Source organism: Marmota monax, unplaced genomic scaffold (genome assembly GCF_021218885.2).
Source record: "Marmota monax isolate L192 unplaced genomic scaffold, Marmota_monax_Labrador192_F-V1.1 WCK01_AAM20220418_F8-fsc00102, whole genome shotgun sequence".
In the NCBI taxonomy this organism is placed as follows: Eukaryota; Metazoa; Chordata; class Mammalia; order Rodentia; family Sciuridae; genus Marmota; species Marmota monax.
In genome coordinates, this window is record NW_026692494.1 from 5807467 (window position 1) to 5831470 (window position 24004).

General features: G+C 60.1%; 1 protein-coding gene and 1 long non-coding RNA gene across 2 annotated transcripts; one reads left to right on the forward strand and one right to left on the reverse strand.

Moving 5' to 3' along the window:
* Window positions 1–50: 50 nt before the first annotated feature.
* On the forward strand, window positions 51–1634 carry LOC124092331 (uncharacterized). The gene is made up of 2 exons (XR_006851568.1): window positions 51–149; window positions 1442–1634. It is a non-coding gene; the product is annotated as an uncharacterized LOC124092331 (long non-coding RNA).
* Window positions 1635–4001: 2367 nt separating this feature from the next.
* Onecut3 (one cut homeobox 3) lies at window positions 4002–23348 on the reverse strand. Its single transcript, XM_046443702.1, has 2 exons — window positions 22169–23348; window positions 4002–4294 (listed from the first exon to the last, which is right to left on the reverse strand). Exons 1-2 carry the CDS (start codon window positions 23346–23348, stop codon window positions 4002–4004), a joined length of 1473 nt encoding a protein of 490 aa, XP_046299658.1.
* Window positions 23349–24004: the final 656 nt, after the last annotated feature.

Sequence of the window (24004 nt, forward strand, 5' to 3'; positions counted from 1 at the left end):
CCAGGCTGCTGCGGCCCAGGAGCAGGCTGGGCCAGGACCCCAGGCCCAGCCAGGGAGAGGCAGACCCCCAACCCTGGCCGTGGCCTCCCACCTCCCGGCGGGGCTCCCATCCTCCCCACCCCCTGCAGTCAGCCAGCACACACACCCAGGTGAGTGACTAGAAAATAATTTATTGAAGGAAAATGGTTGACAATGAGGAGGGTTTTTGGTTTTTGTTTTTTAACTTGTAAGCCTGTTGCTGAGGGTGGGGGCAGAGAGGGCTGCTTGTCCCTCTCGCACTGGGGGAGAGGGGCCTTTGGATGATCTGAATAGGGTCTCCCCTGTAAGCAGCCCCTTCCAACCTGATTAAAAACTCTGGGGGCCTCCTTCCCCCCACAGCTGAGGTACCCCTCCAAAAACAGCTCTTGAAGGTCTGATGGGGTCCCCAGGAGGAGCCCAGTGCCCTGGGGGTCCTGATTTTGGTCAAACCACTTGGGGCTGAGAAGGAGAATGGCCAGCAGCACCCACCCCCACCTCTCCAGGGCCCAGGCCCAGCCCTGCAGAGGAGGCCTTCTGTCCTGCAGGGAGCAGGACACCCCTGCCTGGGGCCTGTCCTAGGAAGTGGGTGGCCACCTCCTCTCTGCAGCCACGCCCAGGAGTACAGCCTGGCCCCCTTTCCCCAACTCCAGGGCCCTGGGTGGTGGCTCGGGGCCCTGGCCTCCTGGTAGTAGCCAAGTCACAGGCAGAAGGACATGGTCCCAGAGCCATCGTTCCTGGTGCTGGGACAGAGGGGCCTTCTGTCCTCCAGATCCCCAAGTGGGCTAGGGGATGGGCCCCCCACAGGGCCACATCGTCCCCGCTCCTGTCCAACCCAGGGCCAGGGAGGCTGAGTGTCTGGTGGAGTGGGGGTATCAGGCCAGGCGGATCTGGGGAGATGGGGAGCACCCAGCCCCCCACCCTGGGTGACGAGGCTGCTCTTGATTGTCTTCTCCTGTGACAAGACATTGGGAAATCCAAGTAAAGTGAAACCAGCTGGGTGGGGGGCCTGGGGGCAAGATGGGGCTGACACCCCGGGGCACCCAAGGCCTGCGGCGGGCAGGCGGCGCGAGGGCCAGCCCTGCTTGCTCTGGGACCACCTTCCCTCTCCCTGGGGCTCCTCAGAAGGGGAACAGAAACACAGAGCAGAGATGGCGGCATGGATACAAAGACGGACCGGACGTGACGTGACCCCGGCTTCAGCCCCCCACCCCCCGCTCATTACATTATCGCCAAGAAAGAGTACATTAGCCATGCATCAAATCAAACTCCATTTTGTCTTTTTTTCTTTTTTCTTAAATCACATTTGAACACAGAACACACAGAATAATAAATACTCTCATAAGACATGACTCCAAAAAACGAGAAACAGAACAAGCCAGAGATCAGAAAGGTACACCTTGCACACCCTCTCTCTTTCCCAAAGACTCATCTCCGTGAGCGTCTGTCAACCGCCGGTCCCTGCCTCACAGCCTTGCCCTCCCGCCCTCTGACCACCGGCTGCACCGCCCTGACATTCAATACGTCTCCCACAGAACGGGCCAAAGAAACGACATGCCATCGTCTGCAAAATTATAATTTAACGGTATAAAGCTTCAAGTCACGTTTTCCAAAAACTAGCTAAGGATTTTTTTTTTTATCACATAAACTATACATTAAATATTTTGAGGTATTTCAGAGAAAATTGTCAAAGGCTTGAAGGAATTGTGCTGGAGATTGGGTTCCCTGTGGGGAAAATGGTCTTTGGTATGGGATGATCAGGTGGGTATAGGAGACATTTGGGGTCCAGGCCTGGCTGAGCTCAGGCAGGGCACAAGAGCCGGTGTGGGCGTGGTGTGTGTGTGTGTGTGTGTGTCCGTCCATGGGGACTGGGGGTGCAGCGCAGTGGCCAGGGCTTGCGTAGCAGGCACCAGGCTCTGGGTCCTCCCCACTGCTGAGAAAAAGGAGAGAGATCCAGGAGCCCGGGTGCTCTGAGGAGGCTTCACCTGACCTGACCACCCAAGTCAGAACCGCCTCAGGGCAAGGCCTCCCCTTCCACAGGGACACAGGAAGCCCCTGGCCCTGGCCCTGGGGTTGGAAGGCAGGAGCCACCAGTCCCTGTGTTCTCAGAAGGGCTGGCACTTGGGCAGGTCACTGCCTGGGAGGGACACGCTCACTTGGCATAACTTAAAAGTTTGCTGCTGATCTTAAGAGAAATGAAAAGGGTCTCGCCAGCCCTGGGCCTGTGGGACTCCCGAGGAGCCCCAGGCGGCCAGGCCTGGGGAGGGAGCTCTAGACCTGCCCATCAGAAATTGGGGGATGAAAGGGGTAAAGGGGGCCCAGGTATTAGTGGGGAGCCTGTGCTCCCCCAGAGTGGCATTCAGTGCCCAGGGACCACCGTGAGGCATAGGAGGCAGTGTGTGTGTGTCAGTGTGAGTTTGTGCATGTCTGTGTATGTCCTCATGCATGCGTCTGGGGCAGGGTCACTTGTGAGTGGGGATGGGGAGTTTTCACTTTGGGGATTCTGCCCCAACACCCAAAGGTTCTAGAAGCATCCTTCAGATGGGTTGCTAAGAAGCTGGGAGCACAGCGTGTCGATAAGGACAGAGGACACTCCACACACATCTTTGGTTCAAGAAAAAGGCACTCATCGACCTCGCTGTCCTCTCTCCCTCATTCTCTCGCTCTCTGGGGGCAGGGCAGCCCCTGGCTGCGGGGGACCCTAGCATCCAGCACAAGTCCTTGGGGGAATCTTTGGTATCAGGCGTGATTTTTCCAATCACAGATTGAAGGTTGAGTGAGGTAGCCTTTACCTGGGGGGGTTCATTGGAAATGTCTCTTGCGTTCTCCAGGGGAAATGGGGGGGCCCTCCCTGGGAGGCAGCCCACAGGTGGGGCCAGGGGACGGGTTGGCTTCTGGATCTGGAACCCCAGGGGGGGGTGGGTCCTGGGATCCAGCTGCTGGCCAGTCCTGGAGGTCACCCAGAGGAGACAAGATGAGCAGGGTGTGTGGGTGCTCATCTTCATTTCTCACCCTCCCCCTGCATTTTTTTTCTTTTTCTTTTTTTTTGGCAAAAAAATGGAGCAAGCAGATTCCAACTTCCTCAAAGTCGTCCTTCTCTCCTTGGGGAGAGCTGTGGCAGGCGAGCAGTTCACCTCAGGCTCCTGCAGGCTGAGTTCTGCACCCCAGGAGGCAGGGGTGGGGCGGGGTGGTGAATTCCAGGGCTCAGGAGTCAGCCCAGGCCGCGGCAGCCGGGTGCTCTGAGGGCCGGGGCTGGTGGACTCCAGCGTCGTCTCCTGGTTTCTGGGTTCTGCCCTTCCCTGGGGACCCGTCGTCAAGGTGCCTGGGGATAAAGTGAATAACCAAGGGGGCGGGGAGGGAGGCGTCTGGGAGTTACCCGCATGTTGGAGCTGGACCCCGGCCGTCTGGGTGGGGGTGGGAAGGGCGCTGGCCCGCAGGCCCCCTCCCCGGGCTTTAAGGCAGGCGATTCTTGGCACAAGGAGTCCTGGCCGCTGGGAGGGCAGCTCGGGTCTCGGCGGTAGGGCGCCGTCCTGCCAGCGGAGGGGGTCGGCGTGGGGTGGGGGGGGGGGGCTCTGCAAGGACCCAGCTTGACGGGGGTTTTGGCGACTTCCAGGGGGCCGAGTTCTTGGGGAGGGGACAGGAGGCGCTGGGGAGGAAGGAGGGCAGGCCTCTGCCTTCCTCCGTGGGTCGGGGGTCTGGCGAAAGGGTTAGTTATTCTTAAAATTCCTTTTTTTAAATACCCGGTTTATATTTCTAGTCTGTGCTTCTTGACCCGCTTTAGGGAACGACACCGTGAGCCTGGCTTTCCTCGAGGCCCCTGGCGTCCTGGGTGAGGGGCTGGGGAGCTCCTTCCCGCCGTCCCCTCGGGGTGGGGGGCTTCCTCGGCTGGGCGGGGTGGGGGGGCCCTTGTGCGCTCGGGCTGGGGTGTGCGGTCCCTCCCGGGCGGGGCGCGCGGCACCCCTGCAGCGCCCGGGCCGGAGGGAGCCTCAGGCCTTGGAGAAGGTGGCGGCGGCCCCCGCAGGGCCCCCGGGGGCGGCGCCCGGCTCCTCCGCCCAGCGGTTCATGCAGCGGCGCCGCGCGTTCATGAAGAAGTTGCTGACGGTGTTGAGCTCCAGGCCGAGCTGCTGCGAGATGGTGACCTGCATCTCCTTCGACGGCCGCTTGTTCTCCTTGAAGATGGCGATCAGCGTGCGCCGCTGCAGGTCGGTGAACACCAGGCGCTGCTTCTTGGGCTGCAGCGCGCGCTCCTTCTGCTGCTCCTGCTCCTTGCGCTTGCAGGCTGCGGGGAGCAGGGCCGCGGACAGCGCCACCGCGCGGCGGCCGCGGGTCCCGGCCGGAGGGCAGAGCCGGGAGGGTCGGGACCCGGAAGGGAGATGGGGTGGGAGGACAGAGCAGGGAGGAGGGGGACCCAGGACAGAGGCAGGGGATGCAGAGCAGGGAGCGGGGGACGGCAGGGAAGCATGACCAGGATGAAGGACCACAAGGGGCAGCGGGAGGGACAGCGCAGAAAAGGAAGGCGAGGACAGAGGGTCACGGGGCAGGAGGCAGGTGGGGAGACAAAGAGTCACAGAGTGAGCACTCTCCACAGCCAGCTCCCATCCCCCTCCCTGGGCCCATTCCGGCCCCTCCCCAGCCTCTGGCCCCCAACCCCCTCATCCTCCCACTCCAGCAAAGATTCCCGTCCCTAACCCCCAAAGGCTGGCTTTTCCCCTCCTCTCTGCAGCCCCAACCTGGGGGATGTCGGAGGACCCACAGAAACTACACCGTGAATCATTCAATCAATGCAGACCTGGGTGGAAAAGGTGGTTAATCAGCCAGCCCTGGGCGCACCACAAACCCCACCACCCAGTGTCTGTGAAAGGCAACCGACATCCTGAGCTCCTCCCTGTGGGGCCTGATGGCCCTGGGGACCCTGTGCCAGGCAGACATTGGCACCCACAGCCCAAAGCAGATATCCAAGCGCTCCCACAGGACCTCCTTAGAGTGGCCTACTCCAGTGCCCTCTGCAGGTGAGAGGGTCTAAACAGAGGGCCTGGAGAGGGGAGTGGGGGTTCAGGGGCACCCCTCCCTCTCCCAAGGGGCAGGCCTCTCTTTCTCTCTGCAGGGAGAAGGCCCCCAGCAGCCCCCACCACCCACAGAGGCTGGGGAAGGGGAATAGCATGGAGCTGAGCCTCACTCCCCAGCCTCGGCGGCAAGCCCCCCCCCCCCAGGACCCACTGAAAGGACAGGTGGGCAGGCATCACCCACCAGGACTGGCTCCCCACAACAGGGGCTGGGGTGGCTGTGGCCTCAGCTTCAACTTGATCACAATCGCCTTGTGGAGTTTGTCCCATCCCAAGTGCCTCCTCCAGCCGCTCCCCGTCACTGCCCTCCAGGTGCCGAGAGAGGCAGGCTGTATTGTGGGTCCCTGCTGCCAGCCCCTCCTCTGTGCCAGCCCCAAGGCACACTGGGAGCACACAGCAAGGCTTTGGGTTTCAGAACACTCAGACCAGATGTCCACCCATGTCCTCAGAAATAAACGGGTAAACTGGGTGTGGTGGCGCACGCCGGTGATCCCAGCAGCAAAGTTGGCAGGAGGATCACGAGTTCAAAGTCAGCCTCAGCAACTTAGAGAGGCCCTAAGCAACTTAGTGAGGCCCTGTCTCAAAATAAAAAAGGGCCGGGGATGTGGCTCAGTGGCTAAGCACCCCTGGGTTCAATCTCTGGTACCAAATAAGTAAGTTAAATAAATATTCCCTGCACTGTGACTCATTTCTTGGGGACAGGGTTTTGCCCATTTAGAGTGTGAAATGACAACATCTCACTCTCCATCTCCCTCTGAGGAAGATGCTCAAAGTCTCTAATTGGCTGCTTCATATTTTATGGTCAAGCAAGATGAACACAGTTTATTGGATATTTTAGAAAATCATCTAATGGGAGGATGGAGAGAGTATCAAGAGAAATGGTTAATTTCAGAAAAAAAATCAACAAAACAGGAAAAGCTATCAATATTGTCAGGGAGTGAGAGAAATGTATTCATGAAACAAGAATGTGGTCCTGCTAAAGAAAAAGGACAATTAGAGAAAAGGAAATGAAAAAGGGGGCCATGCTATAGCTCAGAGGCAGAGAGCTTCGCGGCATGCGCAAGTCCTCCCACTCCATCCCCAGCACTGCAGGAGTGAATGATCTCCTGTGAAGATCGGATGCTAAAGTCAAGTAAATGTCCCAGAAAACAGAATAGAGCAGATGCGGTGACGGAGGAGACAATTACCACGAAGTTGGAGGACGGAGTCAGGAGCAGGTTTGTCACTGGATCAAGAGGGATCCAACACCAGAGGAAGAGATGATCAAATAACGTAGAATTAATTCCAGATTGAAGGCCAAGAGGCTCTCAGTTATGCACATCAATGAATGAGAAAAGGCGCTGGCCAAGACTCATCCTCCTGAAATTTCAGAGCCCTGGGAATAAAGGGGAGACCTGAAAGCTTCCGGAAAGGAAGCCAGATGTCACATCAAAGCTGGAGAATCAGAGTGGCCTTGGGCTTCTCAGAAACTAGGAGAGCGTGGGGCAAGGCTTCCAAAATTATTTTTTAAAACCAACCCCAATATTTTATTTATTTTTTAAATTTTCTTTTTTAGATGTTGATGAATGTTTATTTTATCCATTTATATGCAGTGCTGAGAATCAAACCCAGTGGCAAGTGCTCTCCCACTGAGCCACAAACAAAATGCCTCTGATGTTTTATTTAATTTTAAGGTTTTAAAAGGCAGTGCTTATCTATTATCTATTTTCTATTTATATAATATTATCTATTGTCTATTTATATATGCATGTGCATCCACACACATACAAATATGCTTCCAAAATTCTGAGGAAAAAGTACTTATGTATTCCAATAGAATTGCCAAATTTCCAAACATTAGGCATGAAGGCAGAATAAAGATACAGTCAGACAGTCCAGAGTTTCAAGTTGGCGTTGGGCACACCCTTCCTCAGAAAGCTACTGGAAGTTGTGCTCCATTCAAATGAGGAGGTAAATCAAAAAAGGGAGATATGGAATTCAGGAAATGTGATCCAACTTAGGAGAAAGAGAAAGGGGCCTCTGAATGGTGAGGACACCCTCTGGAAGACCACTGGACAAAGCTGTCACCCACCTGACCCACAAGGGCATCCCCACTCAAACCAGAGCAGGAGCCCCAGGGGAAGGGATAAGGGAGGAAAATCCTGTGGAGTAGGTTTTGCATTTTGTTGGGGAGCGTGGGAAGAACTTGTGACTGTCGAGTGTTAGCTCCTGGAGCAGGTAACATTTCTACAGGCAGGGAAACGGAGTCCTGGCATTCTACACGGCTCAGTTGTGGGCAACATGCACAGAAACCCTTAATAACGTCAGTTATCGAATACTGATTTAAGCAAAAGGTTGTATTTGTACCTATACTGAGAGGTTGGCAGAGGGTGGTTGGATAGGGAAAGAAGGCAGGGACCAGGGCTGTAACTCAGTGGTAAAGCCTGCCTGAGGGACTAGGTTCCCGCCCCAGCACCAAAATACTTGGCAAAGTTTCCGTGATGAGCACTACTGTCCCCGGCAGCCTTTTGTGAATCACGCCGGTGGGGAACAAGGGCGCCTCCATAGTCCTACACGCGGAGAAAACACTGGACAGAAACGCCTGGAACCACCCGGATCTCCCGCCTCTTCGGGGCTTGCTACCCTGTAAAGGCCCCAGGGACCAGAGAACACCAAGGGCGCCAGTCTAGGGCAGGAGTCAAAACCCAGCCCAGGCTTTGAAGTGAAGGGGCCTTTCCTGCACACCTCTGACCTCACTCATCACTCGCCAGCAATTTACTCCGGATCTGTGCTCCGTTTATAGGAGGACAGACGTGCAGGTGCTGAGCTCACAAGACGGTGGTGTCCCGCCCTGCACGGATCCTAGCACTCCATTCTAGTGACCACAGTTCCACTTGGACTTGAAGGTGAGCCACTGGCCCGGGGCTGTGCAGCCAGGGGCGGTACAGGAGCCAGCGCGGGCCTCCAGGGACCCTCCAAGGAGGGAAGGCGGGTCGTCCCTACCCCCCACCTCCCCTGTCTCCATCCAGTGCCTAATGGGGACCCCGAGGCAGAGGCTGGGGGAGGGGCTGGCGCAGCAGAGTCGTGGAAAAAACTTCGCGTTTTGTCGATCACAGCAGAAAGAGGCTCGGCTGTCCCCGCCCTTCCCGGCGTTCAATCTAATTACAGCTCCTCACAGCCCGATCGATCGGTGGCGCTCCCGTCGGAGCTGTTTACCGGGAGCAGCTTTTGTCATTCGTCCCATCCCCCACAGCCCCTGCGGAGCCCCGGTCCCCGGCGCAGCCCCTGGGCAGCCCAGACCCGGCCCCACGCCAGCCCTTTTTACTGAGTGGAAAAGAGGCTGCGAGGGGACCGGGGTCCCGAGGGCTGGGGAGAAGGGAGCCCGGAAGAGAGGCCCCGGACTCAACCACGTCCTCCCAAGGCCACTGTGGCTCCCACCTCCCTAGTCCCCTCCACCCAGTGTCAAGGCACCTGCCCTCCTCCAAGGCCTCCTCCTCCTCCAATATCGTCTCCTGTGCCATCACCTCCTTCTCCATCTCCTCCACCTCCACCTTCCCTTCCTCCTCCTCCCCCTTCACCTCCTCCCCCTCCACTTCCATCTCCTCCTCCACCCCCACCTCCACCACTCCACCTCCTTCTCCTCCACCTCTTCCACCCCCATATTCTCCTCCTTCACCTCATTCTCCTCCTTCACCTCCATCTCCTCCTCCTCCATCTCCATTTTCTCCACCACCTCTACCTCCATCTCCTCCTCCTCCACCTCTTCCATCTCCTCCTCAACCTCCATCTCCTCCTCCAACTCCTCTTCCTCCAACATCATCTCCTTCTCCATCACCCTCTTCTCCTTCTTCTCCTCCATCTCCTTCTCCTCCACCTTCCCTTCCTCCTCCTCCCCCTTCACCTCCTCCCCCTCCACTTCCATCTCCTCCTCCACCCCCACCTCCACCACTCCACCTCCTTCTCCTCCACCTCTTCCACCTCCATATTCTCCTCCTCAACCTCCATCTCCTCCTCCTCCATCTCCATTTTCTCCACCACCTTTACTTCCATCTCCTCCTCCTCCACCTTTTCCATCTCCTCCTCAACCTCCATCTCCTCCTCCAACTCCTCTTCCTCCAACATCATCTCCTTCTCCATCACCCTCTTCTCCTTCTTCTCCTCCATCTCCTCTTCCTCCACCTCTTCCTCCATCTCCTTTTCCTTCACCTTCCCCTCCTCCTCCTCCTCCTCCCCATTCAGCTCCTCCTTCACCTTCTTGTCCTCCTCATCCACCCCTCTCTTCATCTCCACCTCTACCTCCATCTCCATCTCCTCCACCTCCATCTCATCCTCCTATTCCTCACCTCCTCCTCTTCCACCTCCTCCTCCACTTCCATCTCCTCCATCTCCTCCACCTCCTCCTCCAACTGCTCCTCCTCCACCTCCATCTCCTCCTCCAACATCATTTTCTTCTCCATCACCTCCTTCTCCATCTTCTTTATCTCCATCTCCTCTTCCTCCACCATCCCCTCCTCCTCCCCTTCATCTCCTCCTTCACCCTCTTCTCCTCCTCCTCCACCTCCTTCACCTCTACCTCCACCTCCATCTCCTCCACCATCACCTCCTCCACCTCCATCTCATCCTCCTCCTCCTCAACCTCCATCTCCTCACCATCACCTCCTCCACCTCCATCTCATCCTCCTCCTCCTCAACCTCCATCTCCTCCACCTCCATCTCCTCTACTTCCATCTCCTTCACCTCCATCTCCTCCTCCAACATTATCTCCTTCTCCATCACCTCCTTCTCCATCTTCTCCACCTCCATCTCCTCCTCCTCCTCCTTCACCTCCATCTCCTCCACCTCCCCCTTCTCCACTTCCATCTCCATATTCTTCTTCTCTTTATCTACATTGCTTTCTCCACTTCAATCTCCTGCTTCTTCACTTCCATGTCCACCACCACTTCCAGCTCCTCCTCCTCCACCTCCACTTCCCCCTCCTTCACCTCCATTTCCTCCACCTCCACCTCCTCCACCTCCAAATCCTTCTTTGCCTCTACCTCCATCTCTTCCTCCACTTCAATCTCCTGCTCCTTCACCTCCACCTCACCACCACCTCCATCTCCTCCTCCTTCATCTTCACCTCCATCTTCTCCTCCCCTCTCCTCCTCCCACTTCATCTCCCCTATCTTCTCCTCTACCTCCACCTCCTCCTCCACTTCCATCTCCTGCTCCTTCACCTCCACCTCCTCCACTTTCACCTTCACCTTCACCATCTTCTCCTTCAGTAAGAGTTCTTCCTTCCCCCACAAATGTCTTCTCATGCATCATCTGTATCAATTCTACCACCATCACCTCTACCTCCATGACTTCCTTCACCATTGCCTTCTCCATCACCTCCTTATCAATCACCTCCTTTTCCATTCCCTTTTCCATCACCTCCTTATCAGTCACCTCCTCTTCACCCCTTGCTGTCCCCCTTTTCATCCCCTCCTTCTCCATTGCCACCTCATCCATCACCTCCATCATCTTCTCCACCTCCACTTCCATCTCCTCCTTCATCCCCTCCTTCACCATTAGCATTGGTTCTTCCTCATCATGCCTCCACCATCACCGCCACCATCTGCATCAGTTCTATCACCAGCATCTCTTCTACCATCAGTTCTGCCTCCACCATCAGTTTTACTGCTACCACATCACCTGCACTCCTCCTCTGCCTCCATGTCTCCTCCATTGGCCCTCCACCACCTGACCATCTTCACCTCTTGCACACGGTCACCTCCTCTAGCACGGGTCTCCCTCTGTCCTGCCACTCCCTGCACCTCTGTCCCTATTGCTTCCACTGGACCATCGCCAGCACCTTCCTGTTCACCCCTCTGCCGTCCGCTTGCTTGCACTACCAGACATCCACCTCCACATCCATCACTCTACCTCATCACCTCCTTTGTGCCACTCCACCAGCCTCTGCTCATCACCACCACCTGCCTCCTGTTTTCTTCACCTCCACTGTGACCATCAGCAAGAGCAGCCCCACCTCTACCTCCCAGGGTACCATCCACAACTCAGAGCCCACCCAGGCCCACCTGTACATGCCTAGCACAGGGGACATGATCTGGGTTCCCTCACTAGGGGGTCCCGGGCTGTAGTGGGGGGACAGAGGGGAACCTTAGGTACAGTTCCTGACCACTACTCATGGATGTGTGGCAGCTGGAGGAGCAGCTGGTGGGACCTTCGTGTGGGATTGTTGGGGCTGGGGGGACAGCAGACTTGCGTTGACACCCAAGGAGAGTCATTCCCTGTGCCTGTGAAAGTCTCAGTACACTTACCTCCATCTCTTCCTTCCAAAAAATTGGAAAGGAGACTTTTTTCAGTGTGGGCCAGCCGCCCTGGGTCCTCCCATGGTTCCTCAGCATGGGCCCTCCCCATTCCCATCCCCTTCCGCCGCGTCACCTCTCTGTCCCCACCTCTTCACTCAGCGCCTCCTCAGCCACACTGGTCTCATCTGGTCTCCAGCCTCAGGGTCTTTGCCTGCTGTCCCCTCTCCTCAGAAGGCTCCCTCCCCCAGCTTTCTCCCTGGAGGCCCACGCTGACCCCCAGCTTCATCCTGCCCTCTCTCCTCTCTGCTCTGATTTCAGGAGATCAGCCCACCTCCTCCTTGTCCTCTAGGGCCTGCGGCTGAGGAGCTAGGCTGGCTCCTGGAGGGTCCTGGGGTCCCGGGCGGTCCCAGCAGTCCCGGGAGGACATCATCATCATCCAGAAGAGACCGAGGTCTGTCTGAGGTTGAGCCCATCCGCAGGGCCCAGCACGCCACCACCTGCCTCCTGGTTTGAACGTGGGACAGCCCCAGGTGGCTGTACCTTGGCCTCCAGGAACAAGTCACAGGATCAGGAAATCTCCTGGAAGGGGTGGGGACACTTTCCTCCAGAGTGTCACCCCCTTGGCCTGGTGGTCCCTTGAAGTTCCCACTAGGTCCAGCAGAGGGCAGCCGTCCCTGCCCAGCTAAGGAAGGGGCGCCTATGAGCTGTTCCGGGGCAGATGGAGGGGAACCCCAGGACTCCAGTGGCTGGATGACAGCCCTTCTGGTCACACCCCCCGGGACTTGCCTCCACATCACCTGCACCCTCACTTCCTGCCTCTTTGGGAGGGTGCTGGGGTCAGCAGACCACCAGGGGCCAGGGAGGTGGTCTGACCGCCTGCTCCTGGGAGCACTGCCTGGTGTTGCACCCGGTGCTTCCTCAACCCGGGGCCGGGCCAGGGTTCAGGCAGAACACCCCCAAGGAGGTGAGGCTGAGCTTTTCTTGAGCTTCCATCTGAGGCCACCGGAGAAGCTGGGCTCCGGCCCCACTTTCTGTGAGGCCATGAGGTCCCCTGCCCCCAAATAAGAACACTATCCCCTCTTCTGGAACCTTCCTGGAGGGGGGACGGTGGACAGCCCCTACCTACCCTCCAGGTACAGCGGCTCACCCCCCAGAGGCCTGGTTCCCTCCCCTGTCCTTCCTTCTGGCCCGGCCCTGCCCCTGTGGGGCCTGAGGCCCTCTGCTGTCATCCAGGAGTGGACCTAGGAGAGGTGGCTGCTTGTTCAAGGACTCTGCCCCGTGACTCCCTGGGCGGGTGGCAGACTCCAAGGCCCTGCTGAGGGAACTGACCGGTGGGTGCTGTGTAGAGGGCCCAGAGGGATTGGGAGGTTGGGGTCGGCTCTCAGTCAGGGTGGGGTGGGGACATTGGCCTGGGTCAGGTCACCCCTCCATGGACCAGAGTCCCGGCTGCCACTGGGGTGCACCTGTTAGACCACAGTCCTCGGGCAGGTGACAGTCTGAAAGACTCCCTCTGGCCCTCTCCTCCCCACTGCCCTCCCCCTCCCTGCTTCCCTCCCCTCTCCAGAGGCCCTTGGTGGCTCTGGCTCTGGGTAGCTGTGAGGTGCAGCCTCTGCCGGCTCCCTGGGTCAGTGGGTGTCTCTTTGTGCTTCTGAGAAGGACCAACTCTAGCTGCAAATAGGCTGAACCTGCAGGCCCCTGCCTCTGCTGGGCCTGCCCTGGCTCTGCAGGACCGCCTGTGGCCAGGTGGAGGGTGACCACCCGCATGAAGCCACCTGCAAGAAACCAGGAGAACCTGTGACCATGCAGAGCACACCCTGTGGCCAGTGGGAAAGGAGAGCCTGAGAGTCCGTGGGCACAGAAGGCAGTGGCTGTGGGCGTGAGGAGCGGGCAGCAGACCTCAGCCGCAGTTCATTTGCAGCTGTGTGACTGTAGCCCTGACCAGGGCCTCCAGCCCAGGGAGTCTCCCTCTGCCTGCGTCCCTACTCCAGGTCAACGGGGATGCTGGGCTGGGCTTTGAGCACTCACCCTGGGCTTTGGGACACTGGTTTCTTGTCTTATCAAGTATCACGCAGTAACCCGTGACTCTGGGGGCCCCACCATGCAAGGGCCCTGAGACTCCAAGGCCACGGCCAGCCTGCTGGCCTCTCCTGCCTTCATCTGGAGCATGTTGTGGGGCCAGTCAAGAGCAGCCCTGCCTCACAGAGCCCTGAGGAGGGACCCTGGGCTGGGGAGGACCACCTGAGATCTCCAGGAGACAGGAGAGGGGCAGCGAGGGGCAGCAGAGAGGAACAGCCCCCCTCTGAGCAGGTAGGGGGTGGAGCTGGCACTGGGGGGCTAGGGAGGAATGGCTCCATGGAGACACACCTGGGTTGGGAGGGTCAGTGAAGCCCAGAGGAGGCCAGCCTGACCCAGCCACAGGGCCTGAGCCTGCGGGGGCGGGGGGCATGGGAGGCAAAGCCCCCAAGGGTTGGGGTGACAGGAAAGGCCACAGTGGGGCTGGGCATCAGTGCGATGCCTCGAACCACTGAGCCCCTGGCCTGCGCTGTGTGCCCCCCGCCCTGCCCTGTGGGTCCACCTGGGCAAGGGGTGAGCATTAGGGAGCAGAAACTGGAGCCACTGGCCCCTCCCTCTGGCCACCTCTGCTCCTTACTGGGCTCCAGCTTCCCGGAGCAGACAATTCAATACGCAGCCTGGTCCCCGGCTGGGATGATGGCCCGTTTCCTTGGCAACGCGTCCTGCCCTGACCACCAGCTGCCAGGCCCCAGATGTGGGGAACACTGACATCCCACACCTGGTGGTGTGTCCCTGCTTGGCTGAGCTGCCCTGGCACCCCACACTGGCCTCTTCCAGCCAGAGACCCAGACAGAGGTGACTAGCTCAGGGTCTCCCATTGTCCCTCAGGGGATCAAGCTCCAGAGCAAACACTCTTTTTGTCTAAATTCTGCAACCCTGGACCAGCCAGAAATGGGGTTCGGTAGTGTGGACGGGTGTGGAGCCTTCTTCAAAAAGAGGGTTCAGTGGCTGGGGCTGGGGCTGAGAGGCAGAGCGCTCGCCTAGCATGCATGAGGCACTGGGTTAGGTCCTCAGCATCACATAAATGTAAAATAAAGATGTTGTGTCCACCTCCAAGTGAAAAATAAACATTTGAAAAAAAAAAGAGGGTTCAGAGCTGGATCCTCATGCCCAGTGAGGCCCCAGAGGCCTCCTTACCCTTATCAGTCCCCACCCTGTCCCTTCTCCACCTCCGGCCAGGTGGCCAGGTGGCCAGGCCAGCCGCCAGCGCCCAGTCTCGGTAGAAGTTCACTTCCCTCTCCCCCCCCCTCCCTCCTCCCTTGATGGGATATTAATGGCCGCATTTCAAGACTTATCAGGGCAGAGAGGTTCAGCAGCACCCTCTCGCCCTACTCCCCCTTCCTGTCCATGGCTCCATCTGGAGGCTGGACACCTAGGGCGAGGGCAGTGGGGGCCACTGTCATAGAGAACATCAGCCCGAGACCCCCACTCAGGCACTCGGGGCAAACCAACCTGGCCCAGGTACCCTGCACCCACACCCGCACACGGAGCTTTGACTTTCAAAAAGACATCCAGGAGCACACTTGGGAATGAATTTGAAAAAGATGGCCAGAAAGGAAATAGATAAGAAAAGGACAAGGGAGGCCACCCAGAGAGGGGCCGGGGCTGACCCAGCATTGCGATTATTAAGAAATTAATCCACCGATAAACACACAGCAAAGGGACCCACCCCACCCCTTCCCGCAGGCTGGGGCTGCCCGTGGGGAGGGCAGAAGAGGAAGCAGTTGGATAAAGAATGGAAAACAAACACCTCACTACCAGGTGGCCCCCAAATCCTCTCCTCCCTGGCCCAGCTCCCGACGCACAGGGGAGGGCAGACACTTGGAGGCTCTTGTTTTTGTTTTTCTTCTTTTCTTTCTTTCCACTCTAACACCCGACCTTGGAAGAGGAAAGGGAAATAAAAACAATCGGGCCCTGCTGCCTCTTCAAGGGGAGCCCCTGGAGAGGAGCTGCCTGCCGAAAGGTGGACCGGCGGCCTCTGCTCCATCTAAACTTGGAAACCGGCCTGCTGGCGGCCAGCCTGCCTTCCAGGGGCGCGGGAGGCTGAGGCAGGAAGACGGCGAGTTGGAGACCAGCTTCCCCCACTGAGGGAGAGCCTGTCTCAGGATCTGACAAAGTGAGAGGACTGGCCATCTAGCTCAGGGTTCAATCCCAACACCGCAAAAATCAACAGTGATAATCTGGGAACTGGTCAGTGGGTTTTAAGTAATACAGTTTCTCCTTTGAAGGGTCAAGGGGACCCGCAGGAGGAGGAGGAGGACGGAGGCGTCCGTTTTGCTGGTGGGGCGGGCTGAGCGCACAGGCTGCGAGCCCGGGGCGCACGGGGAGCGGCTCCCGGGGTGGAACCAGCGTGCCCTGAAGGCTGCGCCCGACTAGGAGCCCTGAAGCTTAGAGGCCCAGACCCCTCGGCGGCCGAGGGCAAGCGCACACCCCTTTGGGTCGGGGACCCACGAGGGTGGAGGTGGGAACGCGGCGGCGCCGCAGGACTCTGCGGGACTGCGCTTGCAGGATGGGCCAGACAGACTCACAGACAGCCGGCCGGCCGTGGAGAGCGAGCGCCTGGACGCGGGGGACCCCCGCCGTCTCCGTGAGCAGGCTGACCCTCCCCCAGCGCCCCAGGACATCCACTCCAGAGGCGGGAAGAGGTCGACAGCGCGGCAGCCGCTCCCCCCAACTGCACAGCCGCTGCGCCTGGGAGTCGGTTCTTCCAGCAGCCCCCAGCCTCTCTGCTGTCTGAAGGCCGGTGGTCCTGGTCGGTCAGCTCACCTGTCCTGCTGTGAGTGTCCATCCCCGCTGTGGATCTCCTGGACATCTACACTGTGACCCTGCAACTCTCCAGCGGCAAGCATCTCGCTGCCCTCATTTCTCTGCGGCAACTCCGTGGCTTTGTCCCTTACGTCTGGGGGTTCCCTGGCCACCTCCATATCCACAGCAAGACGCCGGTGGAAGAGCGTCGCAGTTTCTAGCTACAACTACTTGGCAGAGGGGAAACTGAGGCTGCAGGTGTCCTGGGCCTGCCCAAGGTCAGGCAGATCACCAGGGCCCCTGGCTCTCCCGGGCTCCCCTCCCCCGTTCGTGCAGACTTCACATTGATTAGGGTCTATATTTAATTAAAAACTTGATCCAAACCAGCTTGAGCTCCTCTGGTTAAGCTGAGCCGCTGCTGGCTCCACACAAAGAGGCTGCCCGGCCTGGCCTCACTCCCATAGCTGCCCCAACTTTCCTGCCTCTCAGCCTTGTCCCCATGGGTCCCACCAGCCAGAAGTGCCCTCCTCTATCCATGCAGGAAGGGAAGGTGGGGAGTGCAGACAGGAAGCTATCTGACATCTGAAGGGCTCTGGGGGGCCACAGGAGAGGGTGTGATGAGATGGGTGGAGTGGCAGCTTCCATGTGGCCATAGGAGGCCCCCTCAGCTTGGAGAGAGAGAGGCAAGGGTGAACCTCGAAGACCAGGAAGGAGGTGCCTGCAGTGGGTGGGGTGGGATGCGGTGGTTCAGACTAGAATGGTAATGGCTGATAGGGAAGAAAAAACCTGGGAAGGGGAGAGAGGTTCAAAGAGGAGATGGGTGGATGCTGGGTTAGCTCCAGAACTTACTCTAAGGGGACTTCAGAATAAAGGGATGAATGTCAGTCCCAGCCTCCGGCCAGGCAATCAACTCCCTAGATTCATCTCTGTGGCTGGGGGGGGGGGCATGTGGGAGTGACTGCCCCTGCCAACAGGCTCTGATGTCATGACAGAGAGAAATTATTGAACCTGGCACTGGTGGGCTGGAGCGCTAAGGCTGGGCCCAGGCCACCCTGGGGGGTTGGCGTTGGGGAGGGCAAAATTGCAGGGACCCTGCCTGGTTGACCCAGTTGGATGGGAGGAAGCTGAGACTTGGCTCTGACCCCTCTCCCCAGGGACTCTGGTGGGAACTGTCACCCTCCAAGGAGCTGGAGGGGAAGCACAGGCCCATGGCTAGGCTGGCACGTGTGGTGAGCAGAAAAGGTGGAGCTGGTCACCCACCAGAGGGCCACACAAGCAGCCTGTAAACTGGAAGGCACCACCTGAGCCTCCATCCACAGCAGGGCTTCCCCACTTCCCAGCCTCCATCCCTGCAGCGCCAGCTCCAGAGTGCCCTACTGCAGGAGGTCAGGGTGCTTGGGAACCCCAACCCTGGTCTCAGCTCCACCAGGCTCAGCCTTTAGAGGAGCTGGAACCCCGGCCACACTCCTGCCCATTATGGAAGCTGAGGCTGCTGGAGCCCGGCTCTGAATCATAAAAGGGTTGTGGCCTTGGAGGTGCCCTCCTGGCCTCGGCCTCAGCTTGCTTGCCTATAAAGTGGGCACAGCAACTACATTCAGTTTAAAAGAGAGTCGCATGGGCCATTTCATCTCTTACTCTGGACGGGAGTGGGGACCAGGACCTCAGTCATCCAGGTGACCCTGCCCACCCCTGTGCCTGCTCTCCTCCCCTGCATCATGTACCAGATCCCGATGGCCCAAGTGCTCCTCAAGAGGGAGGGCATTGGTTGGGGACACCCAAAGCACACTGGGCATCATTCATGGTGATCTCTCCTGGATCCAGCACTTACAGCCCTGCTCTGGGAATCCCCCTGTGGGCACCTGCAGAGTCCCCTCCGGCCCACAGATCCCCTTCAGCACCCTGGCCCACTCTCTGAAGTGTCAGAGAGATGGGGAAACTAAAGCTCAGACTCTTGCCTAGCATCAGTCAGTTGGGGATGGAGCCCAGGTGATCCCCAACCCTGGTCCTCTGCTGCCTAGTGGGGCTAGAGCTCTCTTCTGGGGTGTCTGTACAAGACACCCATTCAGTGCGAGGTAGGGTCTTCACAAAAGGAACAGGGGTCCTAAAGAGTGGATGGCTGACCCTCCAGGGGACTCCCAGCTGGCACCTTTGGGCCAGGGCCTCCCCCACATCAACTCTGACCTGGATGGTGGAAGCAGACGCGGGTTGATGTCCAGGTGGGCCAAGGAGCCTGGGTGGGGCCAATGTGCCCCCTCTTTTCCTTTCCATCCCCAACTCCTCCGGACCCCCAGCAATCTCTTTGCCCACCCAGTGCCAGAAACAGCCCTGGTTTTGATCTTCCATTTGTCCCATGTAGAGGCCAAGACCCCGTTGGCCCTGGGTCTCTCCCTACCTTGGTTTCCCTCTGCTGGTGTCCACCATCCTCAGGGATTCCAGGCTCCTGCCTCAGCACCAATGCCCAGCCCGAGGAGGAGGACACAGGTCCCCCTTTTCAAAGGACTCTATCTGATATTTTATCATATATATATATATATATATATATATATATATATATATATATTCTGATCAGTTACAAAAAATACTTTTCCTTTGGAGTTGCAATTTAAACAATATTTGAAGAAGGCCGAAGCTATCTATCGACCCGGCCACAGTGATGAATTGGAGACGGTAATTCGAATTCATCGACCGCCCCACCCCTCCCCCAGCCCCTCTCCCATAATCACAGTTTGCAGGGGAGGGGTCTCTGCAAGGAGGAGACCCTGGATGAGCCCCCAGCCCAGAGGGAATGGGGCTGGGGGCTGCAGGGTGGGCCCTGCCTGAAGCTGCAGGATCCAGAGTCAGCATGTGGCAGTCAGAACCTGGCCCCAGCACCAAAGGCGCACGTTTTACAGACGGGTAAAATGAGGCCCGCGAGCCGGAGTCCAGGCCTGGGGCTCAGGTCTTTTGAGGACTTCTTGGGCGTCTCAGTGAAACAAAGAAACCACCAATTTCCTCCTTTCTCCCCGGCCGAGATCCGCCAGGAGGTGGACTGGGAGGGGCCTGGCCGCGGGGCAGGGTCCTGGGGCCAGGCTCCCACCTCTGCGCTGCGGCCTCCCCTTTGTCTCTCCCTCTCGCCCTCCCTGTGCTCCTGTTAGGGCCAGTTTCTCCACTCGTCGGTCTCCTCCCCAGTTTTCTTTATTTTCTGTCTTTGGACCCCTTCCCGTCGATCTTTATCCCCCCCCCCCCCACACACACACACCATCTGTTTATTTCTTCTCTCCTTCTCCCAGCGCGGACGCCCTTGCCCTTCCGTCACCCTTGCTGTCCCCGCCCCAGCCTGGGGAGACGAGTGGCCAGGGGCTAGGAGACGAGGACTGGGACAGAGAGTTCTGGGACGGGGCGGCGGCCGCGGTCCAGGTAGGAGGGCTTCGGCGCGCCGGCCGCGGGTGGAGGAAGGGGAGTCCTCCCCGGGGGCTGGAGTTAGGCTGAGGCGTGTCTGGGCGCCGCGGACTTGGGGCATCTGCTGGCGCTGGAGGCCGCCGCCTGGCAGACCGGCTGTCCAGTGGGGACGCGCCTGCCGCCTCCCGCTAACCGTGCGATTTGCCGCCACTTAACCGCTCTTCATTAGCGCAGCGACCGGAACTAAAGGCCTCGGCCGGAGCCTAATTACCCCGCAGCCCTCGCCGCCTCGGCTACGTCCCAGGTGGAGTCTGCAGGTGTGCTCGCGGCCCCAAGCACAAGGGAGGTGCGAAGGGTTAGGGCCGGGCCACCCCCAACAGACCTGGGGACAAGACACGTCCCGGTTCATTAGGTTCGTGACGTCCAACTCTGCCTGAGGCTCAGTGTGTGCCTGGCCCTGGCTCACCCCTCCGGTGGCCCCAGGCGGCGGCCATGGCCTCTGTCCCAACTAGTTTCCTAAATGGGGGACAGGCTTTGGAAGACAGAAGTCAGGGAGGCAGCCTCAGAACTCCAGCCCAGCCTCAGTTTCACCCTCTGTAAGTACACCTGCTGCAAGCAGGACACCGAGGCTGGGTGGCCTGAGGTGGGCGGAAGTGCACACAGACCAAGGTCTGCGGCAACCAGGCAGTCCCCACACCAGAGTGGCACTGTTCACCTAGCGGTGACCTCCATCCCAGGGGAAGGGGCTTCTGGCTTGACCTGTAATGATCCTCTGTGGGCCCTCAAAATATGTCATTCAAATACCACCGAGGAGTCACCTTACATGATAAGTTGGTCATGGTAAATGCCAAGACTGTGGCTAATTCAGGGTTCCCCTAGCCCACTAGGTCCCCCAAATGTGTGGCCTGGATTTGAGCAGTTGATGGGCATGGAGGTATATAAAACACCTGGCTCAGTGGCAGCCGCTCATGCCTGGAGAGGGCTGCCCCTTCCACAGAGCCTATGGGGTGTGCTCTCTACCACCTGAGGTCTCCCCATCACACACTGCAGGCCGCCATTGTGTACTGATATGACTGAGCATCCACAGTGAGGCCATGCGTGCCCCTGCATGTGTCGTGGGAACAGGACACCCTGGTTCAACCCTCACAGGAAACTGTCCAGATTCTTGTAGCCTTTCTAATGCCTTCCAACAACCTCCTGGGGACTTAGTTACTTGCCACATTCAAAAGATGGCTTATTTCCCCGTGGCCCAAAGTGGAAAATCCAAGACTCTCACAAGAGGCTCCAGCTAGACACCTGGCTTTTCAGAAGGGGAAACTGAGGCACTCCTGAGGGTGCAGTCTCCAGGAGGCTGTCCAGTCAGCCTGGGGTGTGGAGAAAGAGCAGCTTGCAGGGGGGCTGCAAATCGGGGGCCATCTCTATCCCCCATGGTGCCTCTCTTCCCAGCCCCTGCTTGGTGGGCTGTGCTGGGGTGCAGTCAGGCCCTCCTTGACTCCTGGCTGATGGGGAGTCTTGCTTGAGCCCCCGCCTGCCCCGCCCTCCTCGGCTCTCCTGTGCTGGAGAAGACCATCGATCTGGTACTGGAAGCTGCTATTGTCCCTGTGGCAGGGGTGTGCAGCCCCCTTCCCAGCGTGGCCAGGAAAAGACCCCCTTCCTGGGCCAGGGGCTCTCCTGCACCCCCACAAACACAGGATGGGGTGTGCCCTGGGTTCCTGTAGACCCAGCTACAGCAGGGAGGAGCATAGGGGTCCCAGGAGGCTGCTGCCTGAGTGGGATTGAGAGAGACTGAGGCAAGAGAGAAGAAAGAGCGAGGAGCTGGAGAAATCCTGCGAGCCAGCTGAAAATAAGGAGCAGTCTGTGGGGATAGAGTGGTGGGTCGTGGAAAGGGGAAAGACAGAACGGAAAAGCACAGTGCGGGGTGCACCCCACCAGGAGCAAAGGCGGGCAGAGGCGGGCAGGAGGCTAGGCCAGGGTGTGAAGGCCTCTGGGCGCCCGAGCTGAGGGTCCCGAGGGCCGCCCCTCCCCCGCCCATTCTCGGGTGACCTTTGCCAGCGGCCGGAGTGGGGGAGGGGGCTATCGATCGCCGGGGCTGAGCTACAAAGAAGAGAGCGCCAGGGCTGGGGCTGAGCACAGACTCTGTGGCCCGGGGCTGGACGCTCAGCGGTCCCTCTTGGGCGCGTCGGGAGGAGGGGAGTGGCCCGCCAAGCTGACAGCGGCGGCTGGTCCGGGGACACAGCAGCACCACCACTCCTCTCCAGGCCCGCGATCGTGTACACACACACACACACACACACACACAATGAACTACATTGAGCGTGCTTCGAGGAACAGCCCGGACCCTCCCAGCAGTCCAAAAGGAACTAGGGAACCCTACCCATTCCGGAAAGAGCAGCAGGGCGACAAGGGGTGGGGGACCGCACAATTCCTTTCTCCCCTTTTGGTGTCGACACAAACCCACAGAGGCGCAGACAGCGGTCTAGCCTACTGCGAGCCTGCGGGGAACAGTAGGGTGCACGGTAGGAGAGTGGGGAGGGGGTGCGGGTGCTCTGCCGCCTCGCGGCTGGGCGCTGGGGAGCCCAGAGCCCGCGCTCTGAAGTAGGGCGGAGAGCGCCAAGCTCCTACCTGCGAGGCGCAGCGCCGACATGCGCTGGAACTCGGGCTCCTGTAGCCACTTCCACATCCTGCGGAAGGTCTCGCGGCCAGACTTGAGCTTGCTCCACGGCTTGGGGTTGCGCAGCAGGTCGGAGAGCGTGCCCTGAGAGCGGCACAGTATGCGCTGCGCGAAGATGGCCTGCGGAATGCTGTAGCGTTTCAGCTCCGCGGTGATGCGCTGCGCCACCTCCTTGGTGTTGATCTCCTCGGCCGCGGTGCCCGCGCCAGGGCCTCCGCTGCCTCCGCCTGGGCCGTCGCCACCAGAGTGCGGCCCGTGCGCCCCAGCCGCCGCCAGCCCTCCGAGCGGCGCCAGCAACCCCGCGGCGCCCCCGCCGCCCGCTCCACCACCACCTGCACTGCCTCCACCTCCGGGCAGCCCTCGGGCTAGCGCGTCCTCGGCTCGCCCCAGCAGCGCGGCGTGCGGCTCGAAGGCGGCAGGCGGCAGCAGCTTGTCTCCGGCCAGGTGGCCCGGCGCCCCGTAGGCAGCCAGCGGCGGCGGCGGCGGCGGCGGCTGAGGGGCGCTGTGCAGCGCCGGCGGCAGCGCGTTGGGCAGCGGCGACAGCGGCGACCCCATGGCGGGCAGCTCCTTGCCATAGGGCCCGTAGAGATGGCCCACCGAGGCGAGTGCAGCACGCTCGTCGCGCATGAGGGTGAAGCTGCCGCTCACACTAGCAGCCAGGCGTTGCGGCGGGGGCGGCGGGGGCGGCGCGGCCGCGGGGTGCGGGTGTGCGTGAGGGTGGCCGGCGTGCGCTCCGGCCACGGCCGCGGCAGCAGCGTGCTGGTGGAACTTGTCGGCCACGGCTGCGAGCGGCGGCAGGTGCTGCAGGGGCGTGAGCGTCGTGTAGGTGCCACCCAGACCCGGCGCCTCGCAGGCCATGCCCATGGCGGGGTGCAAAGGACCCGCCAGCTCCCCGCGGAAGTCAGCGCCGCCGCCTGCGCTGCCCGCGCCGCCCGCGCCCCCGGCGCCCCCGCCGCCGCCGCCGCCGTCCAGCAGGCTGGCCATGCCCGCCACCAGGCCCGGGCGCCCGGGCGCAACCAGGCTGCGGTGCTGTGCGGCCGCAGAGCGCGCGTGGCCCGGGCTCAGCAGCTCTCCCGCCTGCGCGTGGGCCACACCGTGCAGCCCCCCCAGGCTCTCCAGGCTCAGCTCCATGCTCAGCCGCCGTGCGCTGGCCCCTCGCCGGCTCGGCCTCCTGCCCGCCGCGCGCGCTGCTCGGCGCCGGCCCGGCGCGCTCAAGGCCGCTGCATGGCCCCCGCCTGCTCCCCGGTGGCTGCGCGCGAGGCTGCCCGGCTGCGCGGCGCACGGCCCGGCCCGGCTGCGAGCACGGCCACCAGGATGTGGCGGGGGAGCAGCCGCTGGCGCCCGGGCCCGGGTCTGACGTCAGCGCCCCCGCCCACCGGCTCCCGCCGCCGCGGCCTCCTACCGCCTCGCTCTCTGCCCGCCTCGGCCCCCTTGAGCGCCCAGCTGGAGTGGGTCAGACTGGCCGGAGTGGGCCGGACCTGGGGTTCTAGGTTTGGTATCCCTAAGCCCTCCAACGCCCCCTGGGGTCTCCAGTACAGGAAACTCCCGATACAGTGGACAGGGGTCTGAGGACAGCCTCGGTCTAAGGGAGGGCAGGGGGCCTCATCTCTGCGTCTCTGCTTTCTCACCAGAGAGCCCCGAATGTGACTTTCCTGCCTCGTGTCTCCACAGAGTGCCTGGGAGTGCGACTGGTCACTGCCAGAGCTCCGGTCCACCCCTTGTACAGAGCCCCACCAAGAGGGTGGCTTCTGCAAGCTCCACCCTTAGGCATACAGAGAGTCACAGCG

Coding starts and splice junctions, on each gene's coding strand:
- Onecut3 (XM_046443702.1), bottom strand. CDS start 23,348: ATGGAGCTGAGCCTGGAGAGCCTGGGGGGGCTGCACGGTGTGGCCCAC. Junction 4,295..22,168: donor GTCGGCGCTGCGCCTCGCAG/GTAGGAGCTTGG, acceptor TGCTCCCCGCAG/CCTGCAAGCGCAAGGAGCAG.